Source organism: Melanostigma gelatinosum, assembly GCF_949748355.1.
Source record: "Melanostigma gelatinosum genome assembly, chromosome: 1".
NCBI classification, from domain to species: Eukaryota; Metazoa; Chordata; class Actinopteri; order Perciformes; family Zoarcidae; genus Melanostigma; species Melanostigma gelatinosum.
Window position 1 is genome coordinate 26,142,644 of NC_136634.1, and position 27,035 is coordinate 26,169,678.

Genomic DNA, 27,035 nt, shown 5'->3' on the forward strand with positions numbered 1-27,035 from the left:
ACTTCCTACCAATCGCGCTGACCCGGGACCTTTGCTGACCTCACCAGAAAATAACTCAGCACCACCTAGTGGACTGAAAAAGTAATTGATTTGATTTTTCTAAAAAAAAAATATAAAATAGTTTTTTTAATAGTTTTGTCGAATAAAATATCGATACTTGGCATCCATGTATCGATACAATATTGCCATGCAAAATATCGCGATACTATGCTTTGCCCTGCAGTGAGTGTACGAAACAAGCCAGTGGGGCGGGGCAGGGTTGAAACAAGAAGCCCTCACACTTACCTCATTGTTTCTCTTCAGCAACATCTGAAGGCTGGCAGTGGCTCCCTGAGGCACACACACACACACACACACACACACACAATTGATATTAATGTTTACAGCACATTTAATATCACACAGCCATACTGTAATATAATGCTAGCAGAGAATGTGTAAGGACTGTGAGCAGCAGTGAGATATTGCACAGAGGAGCATATGGAATATTATAAGACATTGTTGTGGCCCTTTTTTCTTTTCTTGTTTCCACAGCCATGCTAGCAGCTGTATGAAGCTGCATTTAGACACAGCGGGGCCTTTAGCTAAAGGCTAATTTCAGCATGCTGACACGCTCACAGTGATATTGTTAACATGCTGCTGTTAAGCAGGTAAAATGTTACCATTTTATTTAACATGTTAGCATGCTAACATTAGCTAGTTGAAGTCCGGGGATCACCCATGCGGCAATCTCCGGTTCTGCAGAGTTAAGTCGATGTGGAAGTGTCTTAAAACTTGCATTCTCTCTAACGACCAGCAGGGTCTCCAGCAACTCCTGTTGCAAAAATAAATCTGATTGTACAGAAGTCTATGACGCTAGCGGTGAGTTTGCAGATTTAAACCAGCTGAAACTCCTCAAGTGTGCCAAGCGTGAAGTAAAACTGCAGCAGCCAAGTCTTTGGTTTGTTCGTTCAAGGCTACTGTAGAAACATGGCGGTGCAACATGGCGAACTGCGTAAAGAGGACGCCCTCCGTATGGAGATTTAAACTACTTACGCCAAGCTAACAATAACACAATTATTCTTATTTTCAATTGAATTGACCTGAATTGAAAATGTTCAAGTACCGAAAGTACACTTTATGCAGAATATCCCATGTGAGAATGATGTATATCCTATTTTATTGAATCATAATTATTGATGCATTAATATGTCCATGACTTTAATGTTGCAGCTGGTAAAAGTGGGCTTTATTTTTTATATATATGTACCGTCTTATTTTAAATGTATTTATAATTAATTTATTCAAATTAATTATGAATTAATTTATTGATTATAATTTGCATTATCAATATAAATCTGCAAAGTAACTAAAGGTTTTGAATAAATATAGTGTACAAAGTAGCAGACAAAGGAAACACTCAAGTAAAGTACCTCAAAACTGTACTTAAGTTCATAACTTGAGGTTTCACCACCACTAACTTATCATTAGTTATTTATTTTATAGGTAATACAAATCAATTTGTCCTTCCAGATAACAATATTGATTTTAACAGTAAAAATGTTCGTACAACGTTTTACGCACAAATACAGGATTCATCAATATTTTCTTGGCTGGATTTGTTCATTGAAATTTAGAACTCTCTCAGACCATGTGAACACACAATGGATGACGAAAATGTCTTAAAAAATGTAAACACAACTTTCAACTAAATGCAGAGCATATTAAAAGTGCAGTCATTAAATGAGGCTGAACTATAACTATGAAATTGATGCCTTTGATCCTCATCAATTATTGTCATACTTAAAACACTCAACTATAAAAAGTCCCAGTCCTAGCTTACAATGGAGTATATGAGAATCTCCATCGTGAAATACAACACTATGGGGCTCCATTGTTTGTATTTGTAGTGGCTTGAAATTGCATGAATTTGAGAATTTGTTTGTTTCCTTATATAAAGAAATCAATCAGAATAAACTGATTAGCGAATTAAACCCACTGTGAGTGTGTTCACAGTTAACCAGACATCTCACTGCAGGAATTAACCGCTGGCTGGGAAACATTTTCATCCATTCCTGCTTTGTTTATCGAGTACACTCAGTGACACCGACATCCATTTTTCAAAACAGATCTTGGAACAAAGTGCTGCCATAAATAATGCATGTGGACAAATATGGACGAACACACACACACGCACACACACACACACACCTTCTTCAACACGCTGTCTGACTCAGTCCTGCGGAGGTCCAGTGATTCCTCCCCCTCTTCCTTCTCTCCATCTGGGGACAAAGAAGAAAAGAGGAGCTGAGAAGTGCATCAGGTTTTTTTTGTCACAGCAGCCAACATGTGAGATAAACCAGCTGTCATGTTGTCAAGATAAAAAAAATCATTCCTCAAAAGGAACCTGAAACAATGTACATCAGCGCTGACTCAGCACTGACTGGAGTACACCTGCTGTCAGCTGGAGCAACGCCATGAAACGGCATTTAAGTAACTGCTGACCAAAAGACACGATGTATGGTGTGTGTGTCTTACTCTTGCTGCTGTTCATCTGATGACTGTCGAAGCCTCCGAATGTCTCCGCTCTCCTGGGCAGACACACCGGTCCCACGCTGCCCCCTGTCAGGCTGACTGGAACGCTGCAGCCTGCTCCACCAACACCACTGTTGACTAAACCGTGCAGGGTCTCCACTAGAAACACACACACACACCATTTCATCTCTGGGACACGAGACAATGCAATGTGACCTCAGAAGCCTTGCTCGCCTTGCTCACCTTCCTTCAGGGCGTCCTTCATGATCGGCTCCCCCTTTGTGACGTCGTCGGGCGCGGCCATGAACAACATCCGCTCCCTGACTGGTGGATTCGTATCGTCAGGGGCGGGACTACAGTCACCCATGTCCCTGAAAATGTGGACTTTCTCCTCCAATAAAGAGATGATCTGCTCGTCTTTCCTTCGTAGAAGCTCTGGAATGAAACACAAGAGAACGTATGAGTGATATTAACGCGAGGGCATCGAGCAATATAATATAATACTGTGGGGGGAGGGGTCACCTCGGATCTCCTTTGCTCTGTTCTCCTGCTGCCTCCTGTCCTCTTCCGTCTCACTGGGGACTCCCTCGTCCTCGTCTTTCTCCCTGTCAACGCACAAACACGCCCTCAGTGTGAAGCTCAAAAGTTATCAAACAAGTTTTATTCTCGGACCCAACAAACTGAAGAGCTCTTGAAAAGACACTGTGCCATTTAAAGAACGCTTAAATTCTAAATCATGTCATAGCTGAGTGGCTGGGAGAATCTGCCTCGTCATCCTAGAAGACTTCACAGGACTCTGAAGCTTCTCATCCCCTTTTAGGTGTTTTTCTTCGCACATATGAAAACATCTCAGTCCATGTTTTAATGAAAAAACCAAACAGGGTCTTAGTTTTGTAATTTTGGTCATTGGTTCTTTTTTTTAAGAAAATCTTTTTCTCACTCACGTCACTCTTCACAAACACTACTGGTGTTTTTTTATTTTGGTGTTGGGACGAGCCTTTTGCTTCCATTACATTTCACTGACTAACTTTAAAATACTGAGTTATAATATGTTCTCAGTAACAAAATGGGAAATAAAAGTGAGGCAGAAAAAAATACATTACGTTGGACAAATGACACCTCCTGTGTGGGTGAGGCGGGGTGTTTTGACACGTGACGGTGATTTATTCAACCAATAATCAAGCATGCGTAAATCAACAACCCACTACTTGTTCTTCAAAGTAATCCTGGAGGTGATTTGTGATGTTGGGCTGTATAATTCGGATTGACTTGCAATAATGATCTCACCCATCGACAACTGGAATCATCCGACTACTCTGACACATTTGGTTTGAACAAAGGTAAAAACCTTCTCCACTTCTCTTACATCACAGACAATTTATGCTGCTATCCCGGAGTACGGAGGAGTATTAGAGCCAGGCATAAGGGGGGGGAAAAATGGGGAGAAAAAAAATAGTTTGCATTTCGAGAATTTTCATTTACTTTGTCTTATGCCTGGCATTATTTCTGAACATATCTCTACACATCAACTTTATTGCAAAAAAAACCTCATTATTTTCCTCTTATGCCTGTCCCTAATGGTCTTCCGTACTCGAGATAGTCACTTTTTTCCACACTGAACATTTACAGTGATGAACACGTCGTCGTACTGAGGGGCCCTCATCCTGAGAGAACATTGTTTAAAGCATGCCTCTGTAGTTTACATAGAAAACTAAAGTGCTGAATAGAATTGACGTAGTTTTGTACAGTAATGGGAAGAACATAAAGCGTGCTGTATCCTCACATGCAGTGCATGGCGTCCTGTATGATAGCCCTCCACGTGTTGCGCTCCTCCTTGCTGCTGGCCAACACCTCCACCATCTCTGGTCTCTGTGTACCAGCTGTGATCAGAAAGAGACCTGCAGGAGACATTACACCCACTCAGTCGTCACATCAACACAATCGCGGGCTCGTTCGTGGATGTAATGCCGTGTATGCGAAGCAGAGAAGAAGAAGCCTGACCTCGCTCCTCATTGGCCACTTCTCTGACTATCAGATTCTGTAAAGAGATGACCGTAGACCGCTGATCCTGAGGGAAAAGAGTTCTACATCAGACTGAATCTTTGTAAAAAATATATATGGAAAAATGAGCAGATACCGTCACTGCAGGTACTTACTAATGAGGCAAAGACATATTTCTGGTCTTTTTCCTGAAGAAAGATCAACACGTCCGACAGGAGCATGGCCTGGACATCTGCAACACAAAGGACGATGATTGCAACATCCTGTATGGTGTCTGAGTCGACTGGTTTACGTCGTTTTCCATTTTCCTCTCTGCAGAACAAAGCAATGAGTGCATGTGTTTCAAGAGACCGGAGTACCTTTGAGTCGTCCAGCAGAGTTCTTCAGCTGCAGCGCTCCATCGTGCAGCAGCCTCCTTCCTCTGATCAGGTCCTCTTTAGCAAACATCTGGCCGCTCTTCATCCTCATGATGGACTTGCTGTCAGTGCGACTGGGAGATCACAGGAAACATATTCCATGTTTAACCTTTTCAGGCGCTTATCTCTCGTCCACACAACGTTGGAGTTGCAAAGACATGTATTGATAAAACACATATTGGACTGACTGGTTCCAGCTCTGGAAACATTTGTTCTTATAATGTGAATAAAAAAAAAAGTAAATGTCCACATCCAGAGGAGAAATTAGGGAAGCAGATACGATTGTACACAGTGGTGTGCTGCTCAATGTATGTTTATTATCCTGTGTTCATTACTTCAGCAAGGAGATCATGCATTTAAATGTGTGCATCTCTGTTTCTGTCCATCCACATCTAATCTCTCACACTGCTGGACCCATCTAAAAGAAATTTGCTCATTTATGACTGTTAGCTCAAGGACCTCTCGTAGTTGGCATTTAATGGATAACATATTTCATTGACCGTTTTATACCATCATTGACTGCTGACTCCTCACTACTATTAGCTGGCTGGCAAGTGATGCACAACTGCTTTAGTCAGTGGTGGGCCGTCAGGGCCAGCTAAGCCTTCTCTGCTGGCCTAAACAGAATCACAAAGTTATAGCTATTTTATCATTTCATCATTTTTCACAAATACACTACATGTATTATCATTTTTTTTCATTGCACAGCTCCCGTCTTCCTCTGTTGCTCTGCTTCCAGCCTGCAGCTCTGCTTCCTGCACAGCTTGTTTTAAGGAGAGCTTTTATCCAATCAGATTCAGCCTCCATGTCTCCATGTAAGAGAGGCCCGATGTCCTCTAGGTAGACTTTACAGTTTAAGTGAATGGGGACGATATTGTTGATTGTTATAGTCTTCAACCAATCAGATCTTTAGTTTGACATGTTGGGCGTATTCTTTGACGTGTCAGTGGCACTGAGGTAGCCTCCTAAGTACGTTTGCCTTAACGTGCGCAGTGATTGGTCAGTGGGCCAGCGTGACGTTTGTGAAACAGAAAGCTAGCTAGAAGTATTTAGTAAGAGTTCAGGTTGAAACATAAGAGAATTTATGACATTGACATGACATTTTTAGTGTTTTGCTTGGTGTAGATACTTTGTTAATGAAGAAAGGAGGATGGACTTTGTCTTTAAGTGAAGGAAGCGGTGGTAAGTGAACTGCTTTTGCTTTTACATCTGCAGTAGCATTACTACTGTGTTCATTTGTCTATTGTGTAATTTTTATGAATAATATGAATGGCTCGTGCTCTAGCGTTGCAGTGTTGCAGGATTGATTCGTCATGCTTGACATTTTACGTTGTCATATAAATATATGTGACTGGTTCTTGTCATTGTGTTAATTACATTGATTCTGACTTGTCCGTTAATGACGAAGCATCCCGTCATCACTGGGCTATTTCGGACATTTGATTCTCTGTTTGAATCAGGAGGGAACAGCTAACTGCTATCGTTTCCCCGCTAAGCTAGTTTAGCCTCCCTGAACACAAGCGGGCCTCAGCTGTTTTTTGTTATTTTTCCGAGTTCAAAAGGTCACACAGCCCGTTGTCTGTTACGTGAGCGCTGTCCACCGAAAACATATTTCCCACAATTTAAGCTTCTGCATTTTCCAAATGCACAAGTGTTCTTCAAACGTATTGTTCGGTTCGTAAGCCTCGTACCGAACGGTTTAATACGAATATGTGTATTGTTACACCCCTAGAAACAAATAACCGTAGCTCAGTAGGACAGCACAGAAGGCCCAGGTATAAAATGCACGGCCCGCCACTGGCTTTAGTTCCGGACACTTATTTCTTCGATGGTGTGATTGGCTAATAGGGTTAAAAATAAAATGGCTAACGGGCTAATACAGCTAGCAAAGCTAATGGACTGACAGTTTCTGTTCAGACACTATTCTTTTTGAGGGTAACATACAGCGTGTAACCTATATAAACTGAAAAATAAAAAGATTGAATGAAAGAAAGAAAGAATACTTTCTTGACAGCAAGACAACACAATTTGTTCCGCCAAAGGTGCAAAATGTAGATAAAGATATTTATTTAGTGCCTTCTTATCGGGCATCAGCCTCACTTTTGCACGTTCATTGTCGAAAAAATAAAAGCTTAAGGACGCAGTTAAGCTCACGAGCAAAACCTGTACAGATCTGGTGCAGACGTCTGCATAGATTAAAACAAGAGTGAAAAATGCGTCCGATATGCTTGCGGGGGTTCAACAATTGTGGTTTGTATTCATTAAATCAAACATTACAGCAGCGGTCGTTGCAGACTTTTCTAGTTACCTTATTTTTTATTTGTTCAAGTGGACATTTGACAGGAAACTGTATTTTAATCAGTTCTATGCATCTTACCGCCAGAGTCTGAACTGCCAGGGTGAGCTAAACTGCTGATCTAGGATCTGATGCATACAGTGTGTCATCTCTAGTCTGCCGAATGTACCTGTACACTTCCCTCAGCCTCTGTTTCTTCTCCTGCTCGTTGACTTTGCTGTCCACAGCCGTGATCAGCTCCTTCACAGAGCGCAGAGCTTCACAGACACAGCCGTGGTCTTCATCCGAGTCTGTCAGAGCAGAGAGGAACCACATGAAGCGTACTCAACATGTACCGTACACCGTTCCTTTGAGGGACTTGTTACAGGACAAGTCCTTCATCCTTACCTTTAGTGTGCTGCAGTATCCTCTGGAGGAGAACGGGATATTTGGTGATCCTCTGAGTGACCAACAGAATGCACTCTGGGATGCTGAGTCTCCGCACAATGCTGCTGCTCATCGTTCTCTGCATGAATGCAAAGATACACAAGAGGCGACTTCACAATCAAATCCCATGCAGGCAAAACCGTGGCACTGCCACACACACGTATAGGAGAGAATGCCGACCTTGATGAAAGCCTGGAAGCGCTTATCTTTGGCGTGCAGGTCTTTGTAGAGGTTGACGGCTTCGTTGTGGTGACTGCAGAACTTGCCGTAAGCTTTCTTCATACGATCAGCACTGCAGCCTGAGAACTGAATTTAAAAACATTAGATTTTTAGTATTTCTCTTCTACTTCTTTTAAGGTACAAATTGAAGGAAATGGTAGGATCACATTTCAATGGAATTGTAAATAATTATGAGCGTAGTAATTTCTTAACTAAATTAACTTGGCTCAAGGATTGCCACTCGGCCTATATGAGAGATAAATCAGATATTTTACTGTATTTAATAGCTGCAACTGCATTTTAGTTGTAACTTAGTTGCAAAGTATCACTGCACTATGACACCCTCAGAAACTTCTGTCTTTCAGCTGCTGACTACAGCTGAAGCGTATTATTGGGTGTTTTTTTATATTTCATAATTGCATGCAAATTGAACATCTTTGGAAATGATAAATTCAGTATATCATGCTGCGTGAAGATTTGATTCTGACTGGTATTTCCTCACACATCATTGCAGTTTGAATGACAGCGTTGGATTGTCCACTTTATAGGAAGATATTGACAAAGGCACATTTTTATGTTAAGGGACCTATTTTACTAAACCCCTCATTAACTATATTTTCTACTGACGCCTGAGATAGCGGACAAATTATGTTTGTAATTCCTACAAAATGCAACGTTTTTGTTGATAAGCATCACAATAATTTTGGACCCTCATCTTGGTGTTTTCAACGAGATTATTTTTTATTAACATGCAAAAACAGGATTAAGGAGTATTTGATACCCAAATGTGCTTGTCCTGACATTGAATAAAAATCATTTAGTTGATGCAATTTGTTGATGTTTTTTAAGTTTTTGCTGTTTTTGCGGTGAAACGTTTACACTCCCATCTTGACCAGGATCCCATTAAATAAAAAAGAGATTCAAATATCCTGAATAAATACAGGTTTAATAAAATGAAAGACAATATTGTAGGGTGATCTGCCTTTACAATGTTGCATTTGGTGATAACTCTTTTTTCTTCTTGCTCACCTGGTTGAGCAGGACGTCCCCGATGCTGAAGATGAAGAAGCTGTCGTTGTTTTGTCCCTCAGTTGATGAAGCTTTCTTTCTCTCCAGGAGCAGGGTGAGGAAATGTGTGTGCGTGTCCAACATGTCATCCAAAACAGGGAAAATCTACAGAAAAACGATCAATAGACAAGCTCTTAAGAGTGTGTCGTTGAAGGATGATTTGTTTATTAATATTGCTGGTATGCATGTCCACAGGGGAAACTGCTCTTTAGCACATCAGTCACCTTGTCCAGAGTGTGAGTGTCGAGCTGCAGCTCCTTCTGAAGACCTTTGTAGTAAACTTCCGACATGATCTTCAGCGTCCTCACATGGTGGAACTCTGTCTGGTACAACTCTGTGGAGAGAAGGGACTCTTATCTCCACGTTTGTGGACCAGACACACTCATTTACACATGAACTTTATCTTCCTTCTAAAACTATTCGCAACACATTTTTACCGTAGATGACGTCTTGTTTCTTGATTTCATCTTTCTTTAATGTTTTCAAGAACTTCTTATCCATTGTGCCGCTCCAAGAGTCAGCTTCCAGATCTTTAGTGTCGCACTCAAACTCTCCCATCAGTTGGCTGTCCATCATCTCCGTACCTTTGCACATGCAAGAATGATTAGAAGGGCACATGCAGGAATCTGACCTTCTGTTAATCAGCCTGTAAATAAAAGATGGATGACAAGAACAGCTCCCCAAAAGTGAAGCCAAAACATCTTGAAACAGGAATCATGAGTCTTTGTGATAGAAGATGCTTCAATTTCACCATAAATAAAGATATTATAGTTAGCGGTTGTGTCTTTCTAGCCACACAGCTACCGCAGTGATAATGCAGCAGCTAGGTGGCTCTCACGCTAACAAGCTGTGGTCGTGCTCTGCTTGCGATTGGCTTGGGTGGGTGTGTGGGCGGGACCTTGATATGCCACCTCCACCTCCCTGATCACACCTGCTCAGTCTGGCTCCAAATGCACAAGAAGGCAGTGCTTTTATCCAGGACGTTTTGGCTTCTTTTTTGTTCAGTGGAAGAAAATGCAGACGCGTCATCCATCTATATATACAGTCAATGTGTGTCAGACACACAAAAACACACCACAGTTTTTCTACGTGTATTCACAGTGTGCGAGTATGCTACCTTCGTCGGTGAGTGACTCAGTCGAGGCATTGACCTTGCTCCCCTTATGCAGAGAATCAGTGGACTGGGACAGAAACTTCAGGCCTTTGAGTGAAACTTCATCTAACCTACAGGGAACAAAAGGATGATTGAGTTTCTAAATGGGTCCACTGCCTACAAATTACAATCACAATCTTTAGTTCGACAGCATATATAACAGCTGCTTCAGACTAAGACAGGAATCACAGAAAGATAGACCGGGACAATAAAATACAACAGTAACAAACAAAAGTGGGGGATGGATACAGAAGTAACTAATATATTCAAAACTGATGAGGAACAAAATACACTGCTTACTACAGCTAGAGTATGAAAATGTATTATTTGTAGTCGTGAATTAAAAAGGAAGTCACAAGATGAATGTCAACAGGATGGCTATAAGTACACCTAAATAATCTTTACGAGCATTTCAGTTATAACACAACCTTTTATATAATTACCATGATAACAGTTTTGATAAGGAGCCTTTCATTTTTTCAGTCTGAGCTGCGTGAGTGTGTGTGTGCTTGTACATCTATCTTTATGAGGACCTATTTTTTAGACCTGCAGTGTGAGGACATTTTGGAAAGTTACATTTTCAGGCCTGCTTGAGGGTTCAGACTCGGGTTAGAATAAGGTTAGGTTAGGTGTTGGGGTCAGGCATTTAATTGTGATGGTTATGGTAAAGGGCTAGGAAATGCATGATGTCAATGAAAGTCCTCACAAAGATAGAGGTACAGGGAAGTGTGTGGTTAAGGTTTCTCACCCTGCTATGTTGCTGGTGGAGATGCTCTTGGCCAGGTTGCTGTGTGGGTTGAAGAGACTCTGGTGTCTCCTTGGGAAAATCACAGGGAGCTGGTCGTCAGGGCTGGTTGCTGTGGACCAGCGTTCCCGTGACGATGAGGAGGACATGGAGGATACAGATGATGCTGAAGATGTAGCTAGATGGGAACATCAAAGTGCACATTTAGGACTTACCATACCAGCAGTAGACTTTCATGCCTAGTTTATGAGGAAATATTGATTCAGAATTGAGTACTATCACTGAGACCACAGACTGTACATAAGAAGGGGACGTAGTCGTCATGACGTCACCCTGCCGCTTGAAGCACGAAATGAACATCATGCTGTATTGAAGAAGACTTGAAACTAGCGATTGAGACCATGAACTCATATTCACAATGTTTACTGAGGGAATAAATCAAGTGAGAAGTAGAGTCATTTTCTCATAGACTTCTACACAATCTGACTTCTTTTTGCAAACAGAGGAGTCGCCCCCTGCTGGTCAGTAGAGAGAATGCACGTCTAAGACACCTCAGCATTGGCCTCACTTTTCAGAACCGGAGGTTGCTGCCTGACTGAGACTGTGATGTGTTTATCAACAGATCTTTGTTCTCAAATGGAGACTTTTTGTCATGGCATTAAATACAACAGATAAAGCAATAAATGACAGGAAGTGGCAGTGTAACATTAAACTAGAAGCGATCTGTTTTTTTAATCTCTTAAAACCCACGTGGCCGCAGTCGGGTTAAGGTGAAATCACGATCAACAATGTTTTAAATTATGTTAAATGGTTTTTATAGTCATCACAATGCAGTTTGTGCATCTTGACTATGTCATCTTGATTGTGACATAATTAACTCGTTCAACAAGAATTTGCTAGTTTGTATGTGCTCTTACATTTACTCCTCATGTTAACATCTGACCCAGGAACAGCTTCTGGCACCAGCGACTGCTGCTAGAAACAAACAGAGGACATCTTTAGGAGAAGGGTGAAAAACTTCAGCATTCAAAAGTTGTTTCCTGCTACAACAGGACACTGATGATTACTTATTTAAGTCCCAACTGGAGTCTGTATTTTTTTTAAATCTAATTTCCACCAAGAGTTTTGCATGTTATCTTTATCGCCATTGTCAAATTAAAAGTCAATTCAAAGATGCTTTTAGATAGGTAAATACGAAGTCTGGGTCAGACCTACCTTTGTTTTGCTCTTTATACAGACGGACAGGTTCTCTCTGCAGCACTTGTGGACATGGGCTCCACAGTCTGCAAACAACACATTATGATCATTAGAAACAAGCATTTTTCAACTTCCGGGTTGTGATGATCAGGTGAAAGAGGTCTGTCCATGTATTTGTCAATTCAGTCCATTAAACGCCAAGCTTTACCTATTGAAAGTGCTATGGACAATAGCTTACAGTTACGTTTTTATTCTGGTGGCGATATGAGCCTTTCTAAATCAAAATCCTTCAACGCACAAAGTTTCACAAAAGCTGGGAAGATCTCTAGATGCCCGCTAGAACCCCTGAAACACTTGGCCTTGATAAAGAAACTCTCTCCATGAAGCTGCTGGTGCTTGAACTGGAGACACAAAGAGCCTGCCTCCGAGAGAACATGTCAACACGAATTCAAGACTCTGTCAAGTCGCAGCAGATCTCCGTAGGCGCGTTCAAAGGGACCGTTAATAACTTTCAGGGCCGTCTTGCTGAGTTGCTAGCTGGTGACGAGCGCCTAGCAGCCACCAAAACGACGGCGAAAAACAAGGACCTGCTTTGGTGACTTGCAAAACCTCGAGATAACACACATCCCAGAAGGCCGTGAAACAGGCCAGGACCTGATCGAGTTCATCTCCGCCCGGCTGATGGAAACTCTGCACCCCAGGGAAGAAAGCTCCACTTTCGAGACAAAAGAGGACGTGCGTGGATGACGTCCACGCATTTAAAAACAGGGGAAGGCAGAATATTTTTGGCATCATTGGGCCAAACAAACTTCGACAACAACCTTTCAGCATATTGCAATTCAAATGGTTTGATAAAAAACGAGATGTCTGCACCTCCTCTTGGCTCTGTAGTGACAAAACGACTGTAAAGTCCAATTCACTCTCTGTGACGACAAGCTACAGTTCTGCTCAGTTTTCCTCTACGCTAACACTGCTCGAGTAACTATGACAATAGCAACACACACACAGAGACACTCGAGTGATGCAACAGACTGTAAGACCGGTAGAGCAAGTTAGCAGAAGGCCCCTCCTCTCATCCTACCACTCATGGAACAAACTGAGATGCACACACATCTCCACCCTTCAGTCGAAAAACACTCTGAAATAAGAGCAAAGAAGCACGAAGTCAGCAAAAAACTGTGTGAAAGCTGCAGTCCTCATTTATATAAAAAGAGTGGCTGTGTGCATATCTGCCTCTTCAAACCTACAACTTCCTGTTAGTTCCCACTCTTCTCATCTACAGTCACACGGTGAGCTCGACGATTGAAACATAGTTATGAGCTAAGCTGTTTCTTCATATGCATGTCTACATCAGTGGTACGGAACAAACCTGCGCCCAAACGAGACACAGATTGAGACATTCTACACGGTAACTCACGCCGCTAAACTCAAACCACAGACTTTAACATCACTCAAGTCGGAAACTCTCCAAATATGAGAGTGTGTCCGGCAGCTCCACCACGCTGCCGCAGGTCCAGGCCGTATTGCCCGGCCCGTGGGAGTGAAAGGAGGCACGGGAGAATCAGAACCCAGGACTGAGCGGGTGGACTGTCAGACGAAAGGGTTTTCTAAACGGGATCTGGTGCTCGGAAACACGACAGCTTTTGTCCACAGGCGCCGCCAAAATCAAAACCAGAGTGAAAGTTTCCTGTAGTAACTTTAAGAGCTTCCTTCACGCAATCTATGTTTAAAGGACAAGGATAGGAAGAGGAAGAAGAAGAAGTAGTCAATACATTTTTAATAAGTTTGGTTATATCCTATGTTTGATCAAAATTATTGATATTGCATATTGCATATTGATAAAAAAAAAGCTTGGAGAGGGGAAAAAACATATAAACATGCAGTTGTATAAATGTAACATTCAGTTGATGATGACCATGATTACTGGATGATTTGTAATTTTGAGATTAACAATCGTAATCTTCAACACTTGTACTGCAATACTACTAGAAATAATGTGTGGATGTGGGGATCTGCTGCAGTACGTCTCACTTTATTAATCGTTTTGAAAAAATGAATATTTTGAAGAGCAAAATCAAAAGTCACCAGCTTCTGCTATATTTCTGCCACTTTGGAAATGAATGTGTTCCTTTTTATAAAACCCTGTGGACTAATGAGGCTGTAGCGTTGATTCCATATGTGGTTTCCTACTGTGAGACACGCAGAGTTAAAGGGAAATGAGAGAGAGAGACACATCACAGTGAAACTACTGAAGGAATAGACTACATGAGAAAGAGATGGCCACAGACAAGGACGAGGAATGAAAAGAGGAAGAAGAGGGGAGGAGGGAGAGAACAAGAGGAGGGAAGGAGAGAGTGGCGAAGTTAAGACGAGACGGAGGAGAAAAGAAAACTTGAGTGAGTCTTACTGTTGCAGAGGAACGTTTCCTTGTTGTGCAGGAGTTTGGTGCAGTGCTGACAGGCTATGGACGGAGAGGGGCTGACTGGGATGAAGAGGTGACCGTTTGCACTCTTCTTTTCTCTCTCTTTACTCTCCCGCTCTCCTTTCTTCTCCTTCTCCTGGAAGCAATAAAAAAGAGATAGAAAATCAATTACAGAAAATATTCAGGGACTACTATTGTTTATTGAAAAAATAACCTGTTGAGAATATCTGTTTTTTTGGTTTTCAAATTATTTCAATTCATGGGGCTTTCTGTAATTTACATCATTTTACACCTTTTTTTTAAACCTAAATTTGTTATATTTGTTGAAATTTTCTTTAACCGCAATCAATAAATCACATGCTCTGACAAAAAAAAAAAGAAGAAAGAAAATATCTGGTATCTGTGGCTGTCGCAGGACTGCAGCTGTCCTGTCCAATCATTTCATTGGACGGGATGAACAAACTGGGTTTTTAGGTTGATACGTTCATAATCGAATGTCTCTAATGTTGCTGCATTTTTTTAAACGCCCATCAGGGGGCGACTCCACTGGTTGCAAAAATAAGTCAAAGTATAGAAGTCTATGAGAAAATTAACCTATTCTCATTTGATTTATACCCTCGCCACAAAATTGTTCGGTCCGAGAGTTGTCCGCGTTTTCGTCCGACAATTTGAACCCTTTCACAGTGTGTATTCAGCCCATGCGAGTTAACTTTTTTGGTTGCCGAATATGTCTTATTTTACAATTACTTAGCGCCACCCTCTCGAGTCACTTCTGGTTGCAAAAAAACCAAGATGGCGCTGGCCAAAAACCAAGATGGCAACTGCCAAATCTTTAAATGTGCTGAATCGGGCTCCAGTCAATCACTTTTGGGGACATTTCATTAATTTCCTGGAAACTGACCCTTACCTATCTACCCTTAATCTTAAACGCTGATACAGAAATCTGCTTTGTTTCAAATTGGGGCCATGGCTTTTGTCCCCAATTCCACAAGCCGTCCCCAATCAGCTTGTCTTAAGTCTGAAATGTGTCCCCGAAGTCTTGTATACACACACACCATCATCATCATCATCATCATCATCATCATCTTACCTCATCCAATACGGTTTCTCCTCTCCACCTCACATAGAGACTGAACCTCTTACTCAGCATGGCTGTAACTGTCCTCCTGTCTCCTTTTCTCTCCCTATACTGTCTGTCTGCTTTTAAATCAGGAAGTGAACTTGCATCTAAATTATGCGCACCAGCGCCCACACACCAAGTTCCTCTTTCACTGTTCCCCTTGCAGACCTCTGCAAAATTTTTGTCATCTTCACAAAGCAACCATTTCAGCATACATGTCCAAAATGAACGCTGGTATCTGATGACAAAACCAAAAAAAAAATGTATATACACAGGTTTTAATGTGGTTGTGGACGTTTCCGCTTGGTAAATATTCTCTTCTTTGAATATTTAGTTTCACTTAAGTTTTAAATTCAGTTTCAGTTCCAATTTAAGTTTGCTGGCTAGGGGATCATATGCTCCTGAATATATAATGATAACCATGCACCAGCTCAAATAAAACTAACCTGAATTCAGCCTAATAAACTTAAAATAATCCCAAATGGGCCATTAATGCCCAGTGACTGGATGAGGATTTGTACTGTACATGTTGCTGTAGCATCCGTAATGGTGGCTCTGCCTGTAAGAACAAGCCTCAGGGCTTCATTGTGTTATCCTGACTTCCTTTGATGCACTATTCTGGCTAAAATGTCTTTGTTTTTTTCTGAAAATTAAGATATTCTTTGAGATTAAAGTGGTAAATTTGCGGGGAAAAAACAAACGCATCTCTTTGCAAGGTCGGATGAACCTCGGCACACCACCCACGCCACTGTTAAGCAGGGAATGCCACATGCACACGTTAGTGAGGATCTGCAACAGGATGGGACATGGCAAAATCCTTGCATCTATTCATTGCCTTGTAGCTCCTGATGTACCAAAGCTATCACCTCATCCAAATCAGTATGTTTTCTTCTGAAGAGGCCTAATTCACGGCAGAGTCTCTTCAAAGTCCAGATGGTGATACAACATGGTGATTCTGGGTGAGAATCATGAGCATTTCAAAGTTGCTAAATCTAATTTCGAAGTATGATTTGAAGAGGTCATCGGCTGCTGACGTCATACACGGAAAACGGCGGCATCTGGTGAGATGAGGTTGTTCCAACCTTGCAAAGTGAAGCGGTTACTTGAAAAACATTCTGCCCATCAGACTGAATTAATTAATACCAGTGAATCAAAGACCAATATTTATATAGTTATTTAAGTAAGATTGAGATTGCGTATCATTGAATACAAATTTTGTACATATGTGTCATTGACTAAACACTTGTTACTGATTCAGAATGACAACACTGTGTAGCAAAACGTGTCTTTTTTTTTCAACATAAACTTGTTTGTAAGAGATTTTAATTTACCTCTGTCCTCCATTAACAACCAATGACAGGGCTAAGAAATGCAGCGAGGTATATACCCAGCTACAAGCACAACACCGACATACATGCCATGGACCGACTGCGGCGAAGCCATCTGAAGGGAAATAAGACAACCACAGAGCCGTTTCAACTTCCTATTATCAGACGCTGATGATGTTACTGAGCCCAGTGCACCACTGAAGACACATTCCACTCTGTTGTGAGTGAAAACGATCTTATAAATCACACTCATACTGACGATTAGGATATCGGTTGTGTCTTGTTACTGCGGTTTTGTCTTATGAATGTTCCAACTCAACATAATTCTGCACAATAATTAACCATGTATTTGTATTGTCGTTTGTTTTCGGGGTAACGGACTGTCGGACAGATGTCAGGTTTTTATCCGTCCAATGGGATATTTCTCGGACAATTACAGTTTTTGGAATAATGGGCCTTTGGAACACCTTCTCAACACTCAAAAAGGTACGACAAACACCATGACGACTACCTCAACAATCAAATACATGGCCTTCTATCACAGGCATGGTCTCAGCTGTACTCCGAAACAAACGCATGCCTTAATAATGAGTGTGATATTGCAGAATTGTTTGTGGGGCTTTTGCTGATCAGAATCAAGGCTTAGAGAACAGACGTGTCCCACGCTGGACAGGTTTTAAAGCCCGTGGAGACAAACTGATATCGGGTTGCGTAAAAAAAATGTACTGTAGTCTATACAGTTGATTAACAGAACAACCACTTGCATGATGTCCCATCATGACAAAATAGATCAATACCGTCACAGCTCTCGTGTGAATGAACATGCGTGTGCGGGCACATGGCTGGAACTCTTCACAGGTGTTCTCACCTTGCTTTTCTTGGTCATCTTGCTGCGGATGTAGCTGAACGTCCGGCTGATTTTAGGTCCTCCTTTGGCCTCGGTATCGCTCCGCAGAGGGCCCGGCTCCTCCTCCGAAATACTGACAAACATACACACGATTGAAGCCAATCCGCTTTAATACACACAACAAAGAGGAGTGACAAAGTCTGCTCATTTTAATCAAATTTAATACTTTTTGCTAGGCGCGCCGAAGATCTCATGTTCATGAAGATATGATGGAGATAAGGTCACAGTTATCTTGACCCTTGACCTTCAAAATCTGTTCTTTAAGTGTAAGTTTGGGCCAAATTTGAAGGAATTTGGCCAGAAGGTGTAGAGATTTCGCTTTCATGAGAATGAGACAACCCCGGTACAGAGGTGTGAATAAATCTCATCTGAATTGTGGTAGCATTCATTAAATTACAGCCTGTATCAATATTTGGAAGGTAAAAAGACCGTTCCCAACAACACAGTAAAACTATTTTAGCTACATCAGTTCCCTTCTTACCTGTATTCCAGTGATCCGGAGTTACTGGAGAATGCGCTCGTCCCTACAAGAAGCAAAGAGGACAGACATCATCTGATCAGACACAGCTGCTACAACACTGCATGGCAATACATGTTCATACCTGTGAGAAAAGTGTTCACGGCCAAATATATTATCTAAATCTGGTCCAGCAAAGTGGCAGTTCAAGTGAGGAGATAAAGTGCTGAATGATTCGGCAGTAAAGAGGTAAACACAACGTTGACCGGGGGAGACAAAGAGGGAAAGTATATTACCAGTGATGAAAAAACATGAACAGGAGGTCACTTCTACAAGACCACCTTTCTATGTAGCAATTACAAAAAAAGAATAGGTTTTTGTACAGCTACATAGAGTACCGTAGGCAGAGAAATATAAAAGTACCTCCAACAATCTCATTAAAAGCAGGCCTGTTATGATAGAAGTAGACAAAGAGTACACTTATTATTTCTTATTTCATTCATATTACATATACTGTACATTTTAAAGCCTTAATCTTATACTGTATTGTATATTAAAATTGTATGTTTGTATATTTAATTGAGAGTTTCAGTCTTGATGAAAACTATGAGATGCAGCTGAAAGATAGTAAGTGGACCTTGAGTTAAGTTAGTTTTGTCAGAATACTGTTTCCAAGGGCAAGACTTTTTATGTCCAAAAGTTCACAGGTTTGACTCGTACAAAAGCTGTGTTTTAACTCTGCTATGATGTTCATTCTGTACACATGACATCTATTGCACTTCTGTCCATCCTGATAGAGGGATCCTCCTCTGTTGCTCTCTCTGAGGTTTCTTCCTTTTTTTCTCCCCGTTAAAGGTGTTTTTGGGGGAGTTTTTCCTGTTCCGATGAGAGGGTCAAAGGTCAGAGGATGTCGCATGTGTACAGATTTTAAAACCCTCTGAGGCTAATTTGAAATCCAAAAGAGCGTGGGGGCTGCGTGGGTGTTTTTGTTTAGGTGCCAGTGACACATGAAAAATGATCCAGGAAGTCCATTGGGGGTAACAGATTGACGTGTTGATAGGTTATCAGACGGCAAAACTCAGAGGTTTACAATACTCACAGAAAGAATCATGGTGGCATCTGTTGTAACCTTTTTGGGGGGGTCAAATGGACAGACTGTAAAAAGCTGGTGGCTTCCAGGAAACCCGGAAGTGTCTTTTCTATCCATCTGCTTCTGCATGAGCAGGATGAGGCGGACACGTATTTAGTTGGTTTTGTTGGACAGTGTTACGGGACACCACACTAACAGGGGAAAAACGGGAACACGTCTACATTCATCATACTTACTCCCTCCCTTCTCCTCCTCCTCCTCCTCCTCATCGCTGGAGGAGCAAATAGCAAAGAAGCGTCTACTTTTGGGGAGGAGCGGGGAGATGCTGAGGGAGAAGCGGATTCGTCGCTTTGATTGAGGAAATCCACTCGCTAAAAGGGCGGGGGGGCGTTGATGGGATGCGGCGGGATGAACAGGGAAGCAGAAGAACAATCTTACCGCACAAGGTTAAAGAGCACATCTTCAAAACTAAAAGGAGGGCGACAGAATGAAGGAAACGATGATGGAAAAAAAATCAAAGATTGTCGAGAAGCAGAAACTCACCATCTATATCGCGGTGACTGATGGTAACCATGGAGATGGATTTGGTGAGGGTTTGGTGATGGAACATGGTGGCACAGCTGTTTGTCACTGACAATACCGGATGTGATGTCTAAAAAATACACACACACACGATGGGAAAACAATTATCAACATTATCATATCGATTATATTGATGTAATATAACATTAGATCACAATCTTTGATTGAAACTTCCTGTTACTCGCCATTGTAAACAAAAGCAGATCAGAAAATTGTTTTCCAGTTATTGTAGATATGGATAATTTGTATTCTTGATCTGGCAAATTATTGCGTACGCACCTCATTTATTCTGAAAACCAACATGAGCAGAAAGCTAGATTTAGCTTTCTCTCCATGCATTCTATTGTATTTTAAGGAATGTAGGAAAGCTTATGTTTGAGCTGCTGTCTGCAGGTTCACACGACACACACACTCACACCAACACACACACCTGGCTATCCATGCTGCTTCCATCTCCCTCCTGCTCCTCCTCGGTGAGGGAAACCAGCGAGCCTCTCTCCTGGCTGTCCGGGTGCGAACTCCTCCCCGCGGTAATCTCCTCCTGACCGCTGGGGCACTGAGCCCGGACCGCTCTCCTCTCCACCGCCAGACCCTCCAGGCTGTAGCTGCGTGTGGGGGAGAAGACAACACAAGCACGTAACCAGCATGTCTTTTTTTACATGTTGACGCCTCTGAGGGGAAGTTATCATCGAACTATGCTAATTACCTTCTGTTGTCTATTTGCGCCTGATCGGGGCGACGCAGGTTGGATGGACACCAGCTCATGCTGGACGAGCGGAAAGATGAAGGGTGAAGAATGGAAGATGCGCAAAAAAACATGGAATAGAAAGAGGAGAGAGGATTAGATGTTTAATGAAAGCATGAATCCAGAATGAGATTATGGTGTTACGGTGACAGAAATGCATCTCAACTCTGAGAGTGACTGTTGAAGTGACCTTTTATTGTGCCTTGTTTCAATTATAAAATGTATTTCTTGTTTCCGGCAGAGAGAACAAAAGATCAGTACAAAGCCAAAGCCTCTGTCTCAGTTAATGTGGCATTAATCAGAATTTGAGGTGACAATAAGTTGAACTTTGGCCGTGGTAGTCTTTTCTGTTCGACTTTGCATCAACTGTCCAGTCTGTACGCTACGAGATTGGATGTTGCTTGGGATCCGATCAGCCAGACCGCATGCCAAAGTGGTCTGGACTGCATTGAGTTTGGATCTCAGTGAGGTTTGGACAACATATGGACACAATCGGGACAGTTTATCCAACGTGGTTCTCCATATTCTCGACATTTTGGTTTTATTTTTGAGATGCAAAAGACAACCAAAAAAAATCTTCCTCCTCATATTTTTAAGACTCTTCTGTCCCAGTTGGTACATAAAGTTGGACGGTATTGGCCTTACTATCGTGATAGAAGCGTGTTACTCTTCTTACTCCTCCTCTTCTCACTGGAGTAAACTAAAGCTCCAAAGAGAAAATAAAGAGGGATGTGCTGTGAAACGGATTCCTCGAGTCGACTTGATGCAGACGTTTGTCTCCGGCTACTGAGGTGTTCAGAACCACTCCAGCTCCCAAAGCCCTAACTGCATTGGATACCATTCAAGGTACTGGGAGTGTGTGTGTGTGTGTAATGTGTGTGTGTAAACTTTCATGTGTGCAGTCAGGAAAGACGACAGAATCGCCGCACTCCAGTCATAAAAGACAAGAATGCTAAACTTATTTTCTACATTCTTGTCTTTGAGACAGAGTTTCCACAGTGTGTCTGAAGCGCTCCAGTCATTAGTGACTGACTTGGAAGAACTAAAACTGGTTAAATAAAATAAGTCATGAGACGTGTCGTCTTTTGCCAGAGAAGGAAAATATGCTCATATTGCTGCAAAATAATTGCTGAAGTTTGAAGCTGGAGAGTGTGTGTGTTTTGTATTTATTTATATTTATTTAAGTATACTGTAAACTGTTAACAGTTAACATATTGTTCATAGTTAAAAATTTTGAAGCTGTAGTTTGAAGCCAAGTGTTTTGTATTTATTTATATTTATAGTGTACTTTAAACAGTTAATATATTGTTCAATTTGAAGAAAAAAGTATCGGTTCAGGCACCGTTTAGGCACCGGTATCGTTTTAAAAGTATCGTTTTAGCACCGGTATCGGAAAAAACCCAAACGATACCCAACCCTAGTGTTTTGTGGCCAGTAGTTTGGCGTAAAAACACACACTGTGCAGCTGTGGAGAGAAGGAGAATGTGGACGTGCGTGTGACGGATGAAAGTGTACCTTCTCCGGTGGAGGGGGGAATTGGCTCTCTTCACCTCTCCTGACGGACTCTTCAACGAGCTGAAAGAAGGGACAGGTGGACTGTCAGTGGGAAGACAGGTGAGGGAGTCATTTACGTGCAATATGTTCACGTTAAAGCCACTAAAACTGTTTTCCCCCACCAAAATACACACATCCACACATTACTGGATGTGATTAAACGAGTGTCCATGCAGGCAAGGTGCAACGTATCCTCATAAAACGGTTCATAAGACATCCTACGAGTAGTTACTTCTCATTTTTTTGTGAGTTTTCCTGCGAAAGCCAGCAACATGTGTCAATTTCCGCTCGTCAGATGCATATGAAAAAAAAAACCCCAAAAACTTCTGTCTTCACAGGAAACAGGTTAGGTTTAGTCAACAAAACAAATTAGTTCGGTTAAGAAATGATCGTTGCTTGGGTTAGAATAACCACGGAAGTACCAAAACTGAAGTACGCAAGTTACGTGAAAAAAACATCACCATTTACTTCTTTTTTTACAGGGGGAACAAACTGCGGCCTTTGTTGGACAACACGCCCGCTGTGGGATTTAGCGGTCCCAATACGTTCTCGTTCATGATTACGTGGATGACATACGAAAAAATATCGTAGGCAATCTACGAATTTCGGCTCATTATTTTCCGCAGGTTTTGCTACGAATGCTGGATGAGACCAGCCCTGCATGGTGACGGGTGACAGGATGCAGTACCTGAGATTCATTACAACAGCCAGACAGAGTGTAAAATAGTATTCATGCAGTCAAACTAGAGCTTATTTTGTTTTAAAACATTAATTGATCGAATTAATTGATTTAAGTCCTTGAACGTCACATATTTTGTCAGATTATTTGAATGGGCAGGCTAACAATTAGCAAAAGGCTAACGCTATCTGCAACAATATCTGTATCATGTAACCACATTTTGAAAATAAACCCAAACTACATTTTAGTTCATTGTCCAACACCATAGATGACAGATTTCCGACTTCACTAACTCCATAAACCAAATAACTAGGGGTGTCACGGATCACAAACCTCTCGGTTTGGATCACGGTTCAGGAGTCACGGTTCGGATCATTTTTCGGATCAACAAAGAAAAGGGGAGGAGACAAATAGAACTTTGCTTTCCATTTATTAATGAAAGAACCTCAAGAACACTTAAAGCAAAGAACTTTGGCCTATAGTCTTACATGAAAACAAAAGTATTGAAGATGTCCAATTTGAAACAAAATGCAATAAATAAATAAAAATAATACATTCAAGAATTCTGTTAAGTTGAAGTGCAACATGAGGTATGTTGATATCCTCGTCCTTTCATCAATACTGAAAGAAACAAACAGCCAGTGAGCTTCCACTGTTTACACTGAACTGAACTGCTCGGCAACAACTTGGGTCTGTGTTTACTTCCTGTCAGGTCATTCAAATACACAATAATGTTTACCGTTACTGTGACATTATTTTCAAAAAGATGAGAATATCTCCATTGTCTGGGGAGAGGGTCGACCTTTCTGTGGTGACTGGAATATTATTGGGCCTGTCTCGCTTCACTCTGATACTTTGTCAGCACCTGAACCAGGTGTGTGTCTGTGTGACTCTCTCAGAGGGGGCGTGTCTACAGCACCTGCCCCAGGTATGTGTCTGTGTGACGCTCACAGAGGGGGCGTGTCTACAGCACCTGAACCAGGTGTGTGTCTGTGTGACTCTCTCAGAGGGGGCGTGTCTACAGCACCTGAACCAGGTGTGTGTCTGTGTGACTCTCTCAGAGGGGGCGTGTCTACAGCACCTGAACCAGGTGTGTGTCTGTGTGACTCTCTCAGAGGGGGCGTGTCTACAGCACCTGCCCCAGGTGTGTGTCTGTGTGACTCTCTCAGAGGGGGCGTGTCTACAGCGCCAGACTAAGAATCACTCCGCCGTGCTGAAAGCAGTCTCTGCAGTCTTTTCCTTCTCATAGACACCTGGAACAGCTTGAGTGAGTGGATTTTGCGTGAGTGGATTTCGTAGCGTGGCTCAAGCATTTTAACCAGATTTAGAAATCCTTTGTTTTCTACACCGGAGTGTCCCCGTCACTGACAGACGGGATGGTGTCTCTTCATATCTGTGGACATGCCGATGTTTTTGCCGTTGTCGTGTGTCTCTCTCTTTAAATAACGCCTACATACCGTAACGGTTTGTCCACCACCCTCATCCGTCATTATACGTTACAGGGAAGACAAAATGTTCCCAAACTTGCGACTTAAATGACGCCGCGGCTTCTGACGTTCCTCCGCTCGCCATGACTTCACCGTTAAATGCTTCTAAGCTGCTCCGTTCACTGAACACACTACTGCTTTATATCTGTTCACTGACACTCTGCATTGATATTCAGGGACTTGTTACTTGAAAAGGAACAGCAGCAGTAGAACTTTATTACACGCTATGATGATTACACTGTAAAAAAAAAAAGGAAAATAAATACTCGATTGATCCGCGGTTCATGAGTGATCCGAACCGTGAGGGGTGATCTGAACGGATCACGGATCGATCCGTAATCCGTGACACCACTACAAATAACCCTGGCAACAAGTATGTCCCAACCTCGTGCATTACCTTGTAGTGTCCCCTGGAAACAGTTCTGTTGTCGTGTGTGCAACGTTCCTGGGAACACCACACCACAAACACACCGAATGACTATTCCCACCCAAATAAAAGTTGGATGAAGTATCACACGAGATATTTTTACGATGCCGATAAATGTGGACAAACGAAGAGTGGAGTGTGTTTCCACATACATACATAGAGAACAGAGGTCGAAAGCTGAGATGAACACAGATGTTGGGAGATAGCAGCAGCTGCTCAGAGGTCCTGAGAGTTTGGGTGGGTGGGACGCTCTGGGGTTACTCTCTGGGACAAAATAGTCTAACTCCTCCGATGAGATCCTTTGGACGTGGAGTGCCATGACGACTGTATTTAACAATCCTAACCCAGAAATCCTTTCAGAATGCCGTTTGCCGGATTTATTACCTGCACTGTGCAATGTTGATCTCTGCGGCGGCGTTGTTCCTGCCCGGCTCCCAGCTGTGACGACGGAACAGAGACAAGGAACAGATGGGGGCTCGCATAACGGCAGAGGGGACGGGATTCTCTGGAAGCTGGTCTTTTTTCTCCTCTTCTCCTCCTCCTCCTCCTCCTCCTGGGATTCATAACAGAAATACAAAAATATTATCAACTGTGACTCTGATGAAAAAGGTGAGTTTTTTTTAGGATTATTTTTGGGGCATCTAAGAAAAGATAGACTTTATTGTCCATGGCTTTATTAGATAGAGATAGTATAGAGGAGACGTGACCAGGGGTTCATAGTCAGTTATTCTAAATCAGCAGCTTCCAATAAATCATTTGGTGTTTCTTGCAGGGACGTTTTCTCGTCATTATAGAAGGAAAATATGAGCCCGAACTTGTGTGGAAAAAGTATATGAACATGTAGGTTTAATTAAAGAGATGCAAAATAAAAATTACAAGTAATTAATTAAACTACAGAAATCAAATGTAACAAGCATAGAAATATGAATACTGAGTTATTCAGATAATATAAGAGCTAAATTAATCTCATTTAATTAAACTATGGCGGGCCGGGTACAAAGCTGACTGTTTTCCGTTTTTACACATTTTAACTGATATACCAAGATTTGGGAAAAATACAAATACATCACTTAAAAAACAATGTTAGAAATGTGGAGAAAATGCAAAAGAGCTGGTGATTCTGCAGAGCGGTGGAACTAAGTGTTTGTGAAGCGATCTGTAAACATTTTAAAAATTGATATTAAACAAATACATTTTTGGAATCATTTTGAAAAACAAAGAACAAACGGCGTGCTTTACCTCTGTCCTCCGTGTTGGACTTCCAGGACAGTCTGGAGCTCCGAGGGGTCACAGGGTCAGGTGTGCCCACCGACAAAGCCCCCTCAGTGGGACTAAGGGCTCCCTGTGTTGATGCATCATCGGTGGAGGACCAGGAGACTCGAACCCCTCTGTCCCTGTGTCCATCATAGGGGGGAGGGTCTTTGGGCTTAGGAGGAAAAGAAGACAGACACAAGAGATGAAATGTAGACTTCATTCGCGAAGTGGAGAGCAGGGTCGTGCTTCAATCAGAGGATCGGCGGTTCGATCCCCGACTCCGCTCGTCGCATGTCGATGTGTGCTTGAGCAAGACACTTGACCCCAATATTGCTCCCGTAGCTGTGCCTGCGGTGCATGAATGTGATAGAATCTGATGGCAGGGCACTTAGCCCCTGCCATCTGTGAGTGAATGGGTGAATGATGACAAGTAGTGTGAAAGCGCTTTGAGTGGTCTGAAAGACGAGAAAAGCACGATACAAGTTAAGTCCATTTACGAGTTAGACATTTATTCGGATAAACCCCTGAAGATGAAAAAAACTTTATTTTTAAGGAAGTCCTTAAAACAATTATAAAAACATAATGCTCCATAGACTCTCATGCGATCGTTTCAGATTTTCTTCATTTTCATACTCGTTACCCGGAGAGGTTAGTAAGACGTTTTTGGAAGTTTCTACGTATAAAACGGTGGCGCTAACATTAGCAGAGCACGTTAGCACATCATTAACCAGCGTTGGCAGTTCTATGCCAGTCAAGCTACTGAGGAATGTATAAACATGCTGCTTTAGCTTTTTAATGAGTCATCTGTCTCGATCACCAGGTGATGGTGGTGGCTCACTTTTACACTGTGATCTGCATGCTTTAGCTTCCATCTATATCTTTTGAACCTGGATTCACTGCTAAATCGGTTTGACATCCAGGATAGGTTCTTTAAACGCATCTTGTAGA

The 27,035-nt window shown here is 42.0% G+C and overlaps 1 protein-coding gene across 2 annotated transcripts in view; it reads right to left on the reverse strand.

Moving 5' to 3' along the window:
- LOC306777141 (A-kinase anchor protein 13-like) overlaps positions 1 to 27,035 on the reverse strand; it is a 67,304-nt gene that overhangs the window by 12,673 nt on the left and 27,596 nt on the right. Inside the window, exons 5-32 of one of the 2 annotated variants that reach the window (XM_079268144.1) lie at positions 26,073 to 26,259; positions 25,218 to 25,386; positions 22,202 to 22,261; positions 20,648 to 20,707; positions 20,372 to 20,546; positions 19,903 to 20,011; positions 18,294 to 18,336; positions 17,774 to 17,885; positions 14,443 to 14,593; positions 12,054 to 12,121; positions 11,756 to 11,810; positions 10,842 to 11,016; positions 10,058 to 10,164; positions 9,378 to 9,524; positions 9,165 to 9,274; positions 8,902 to 9,045; positions 7,834 to 7,959; positions 7,615 to 7,732; positions 7,397 to 7,517; positions 4,875 to 5,005; positions 4,671 to 4,747; positions 4,516 to 4,582; positions 4,298 to 4,412; positions 3,037 to 3,119; positions 2,758 to 2,949; positions 2,518 to 2,673; positions 2,191 to 2,261; positions 286 to 330 (exon numbers count right to left, since the gene is read on the reverse strand). In XM_079268144.1, coding sequence (XP_079124270.1) covers positions 286 to 330; positions 2,191 to 2,261; positions 2,518 to 2,673; positions 2,758 to 2,949; positions 3,037 to 3,119; positions 4,298 to 4,412; positions 4,516 to 4,582; positions 4,671 to 4,747; positions 4,875 to 5,005; positions 7,397 to 7,517; positions 7,615 to 7,732; positions 7,834 to 7,959; positions 8,902 to 9,045; positions 9,165 to 9,274; positions 9,378 to 9,524; positions 10,058 to 10,164; positions 10,842 to 11,016; positions 11,756 to 11,810; positions 12,054 to 12,121; positions 14,443 to 14,593; positions 17,774 to 17,885; positions 18,294 to 18,336; positions 19,903 to 20,011; positions 20,372 to 20,546; positions 20,648 to 20,707; positions 22,202 to 22,261; positions 25,218 to 25,386; positions 26,073 to 26,259 — 3,174 coding nt within the window. Of the gene's footprint in view, positions 1 to 285; positions 331 to 2,190; positions 2,262 to 2,517; positions 2,674 to 2,757; positions 2,950 to 3,036; positions 3,120 to 4,297; positions 4,413 to 4,515; positions 4,583 to 4,670; positions 4,748 to 4,874; positions 5,006 to 7,396; positions 7,518 to 7,614; positions 7,733 to 7,833; positions 7,960 to 8,901; positions 9,046 to 9,164; positions 9,275 to 9,377; positions 9,525 to 10,057; positions 10,165 to 10,841; positions 11,017 to 11,755; positions 11,814 to 12,053; positions 12,122 to 14,442; positions 14,594 to 17,773; positions 17,886 to 18,293; positions 18,337 to 19,902; positions 20,012 to 20,371; positions 20,547 to 20,647; positions 20,708 to 22,201; positions 22,262 to 25,217; positions 25,387 to 26,072; positions 26,260 to 27,035 lie in introns of both variants that reach the window. The other variant, XM_079268143.1, reaches the window with a different exon arrangement.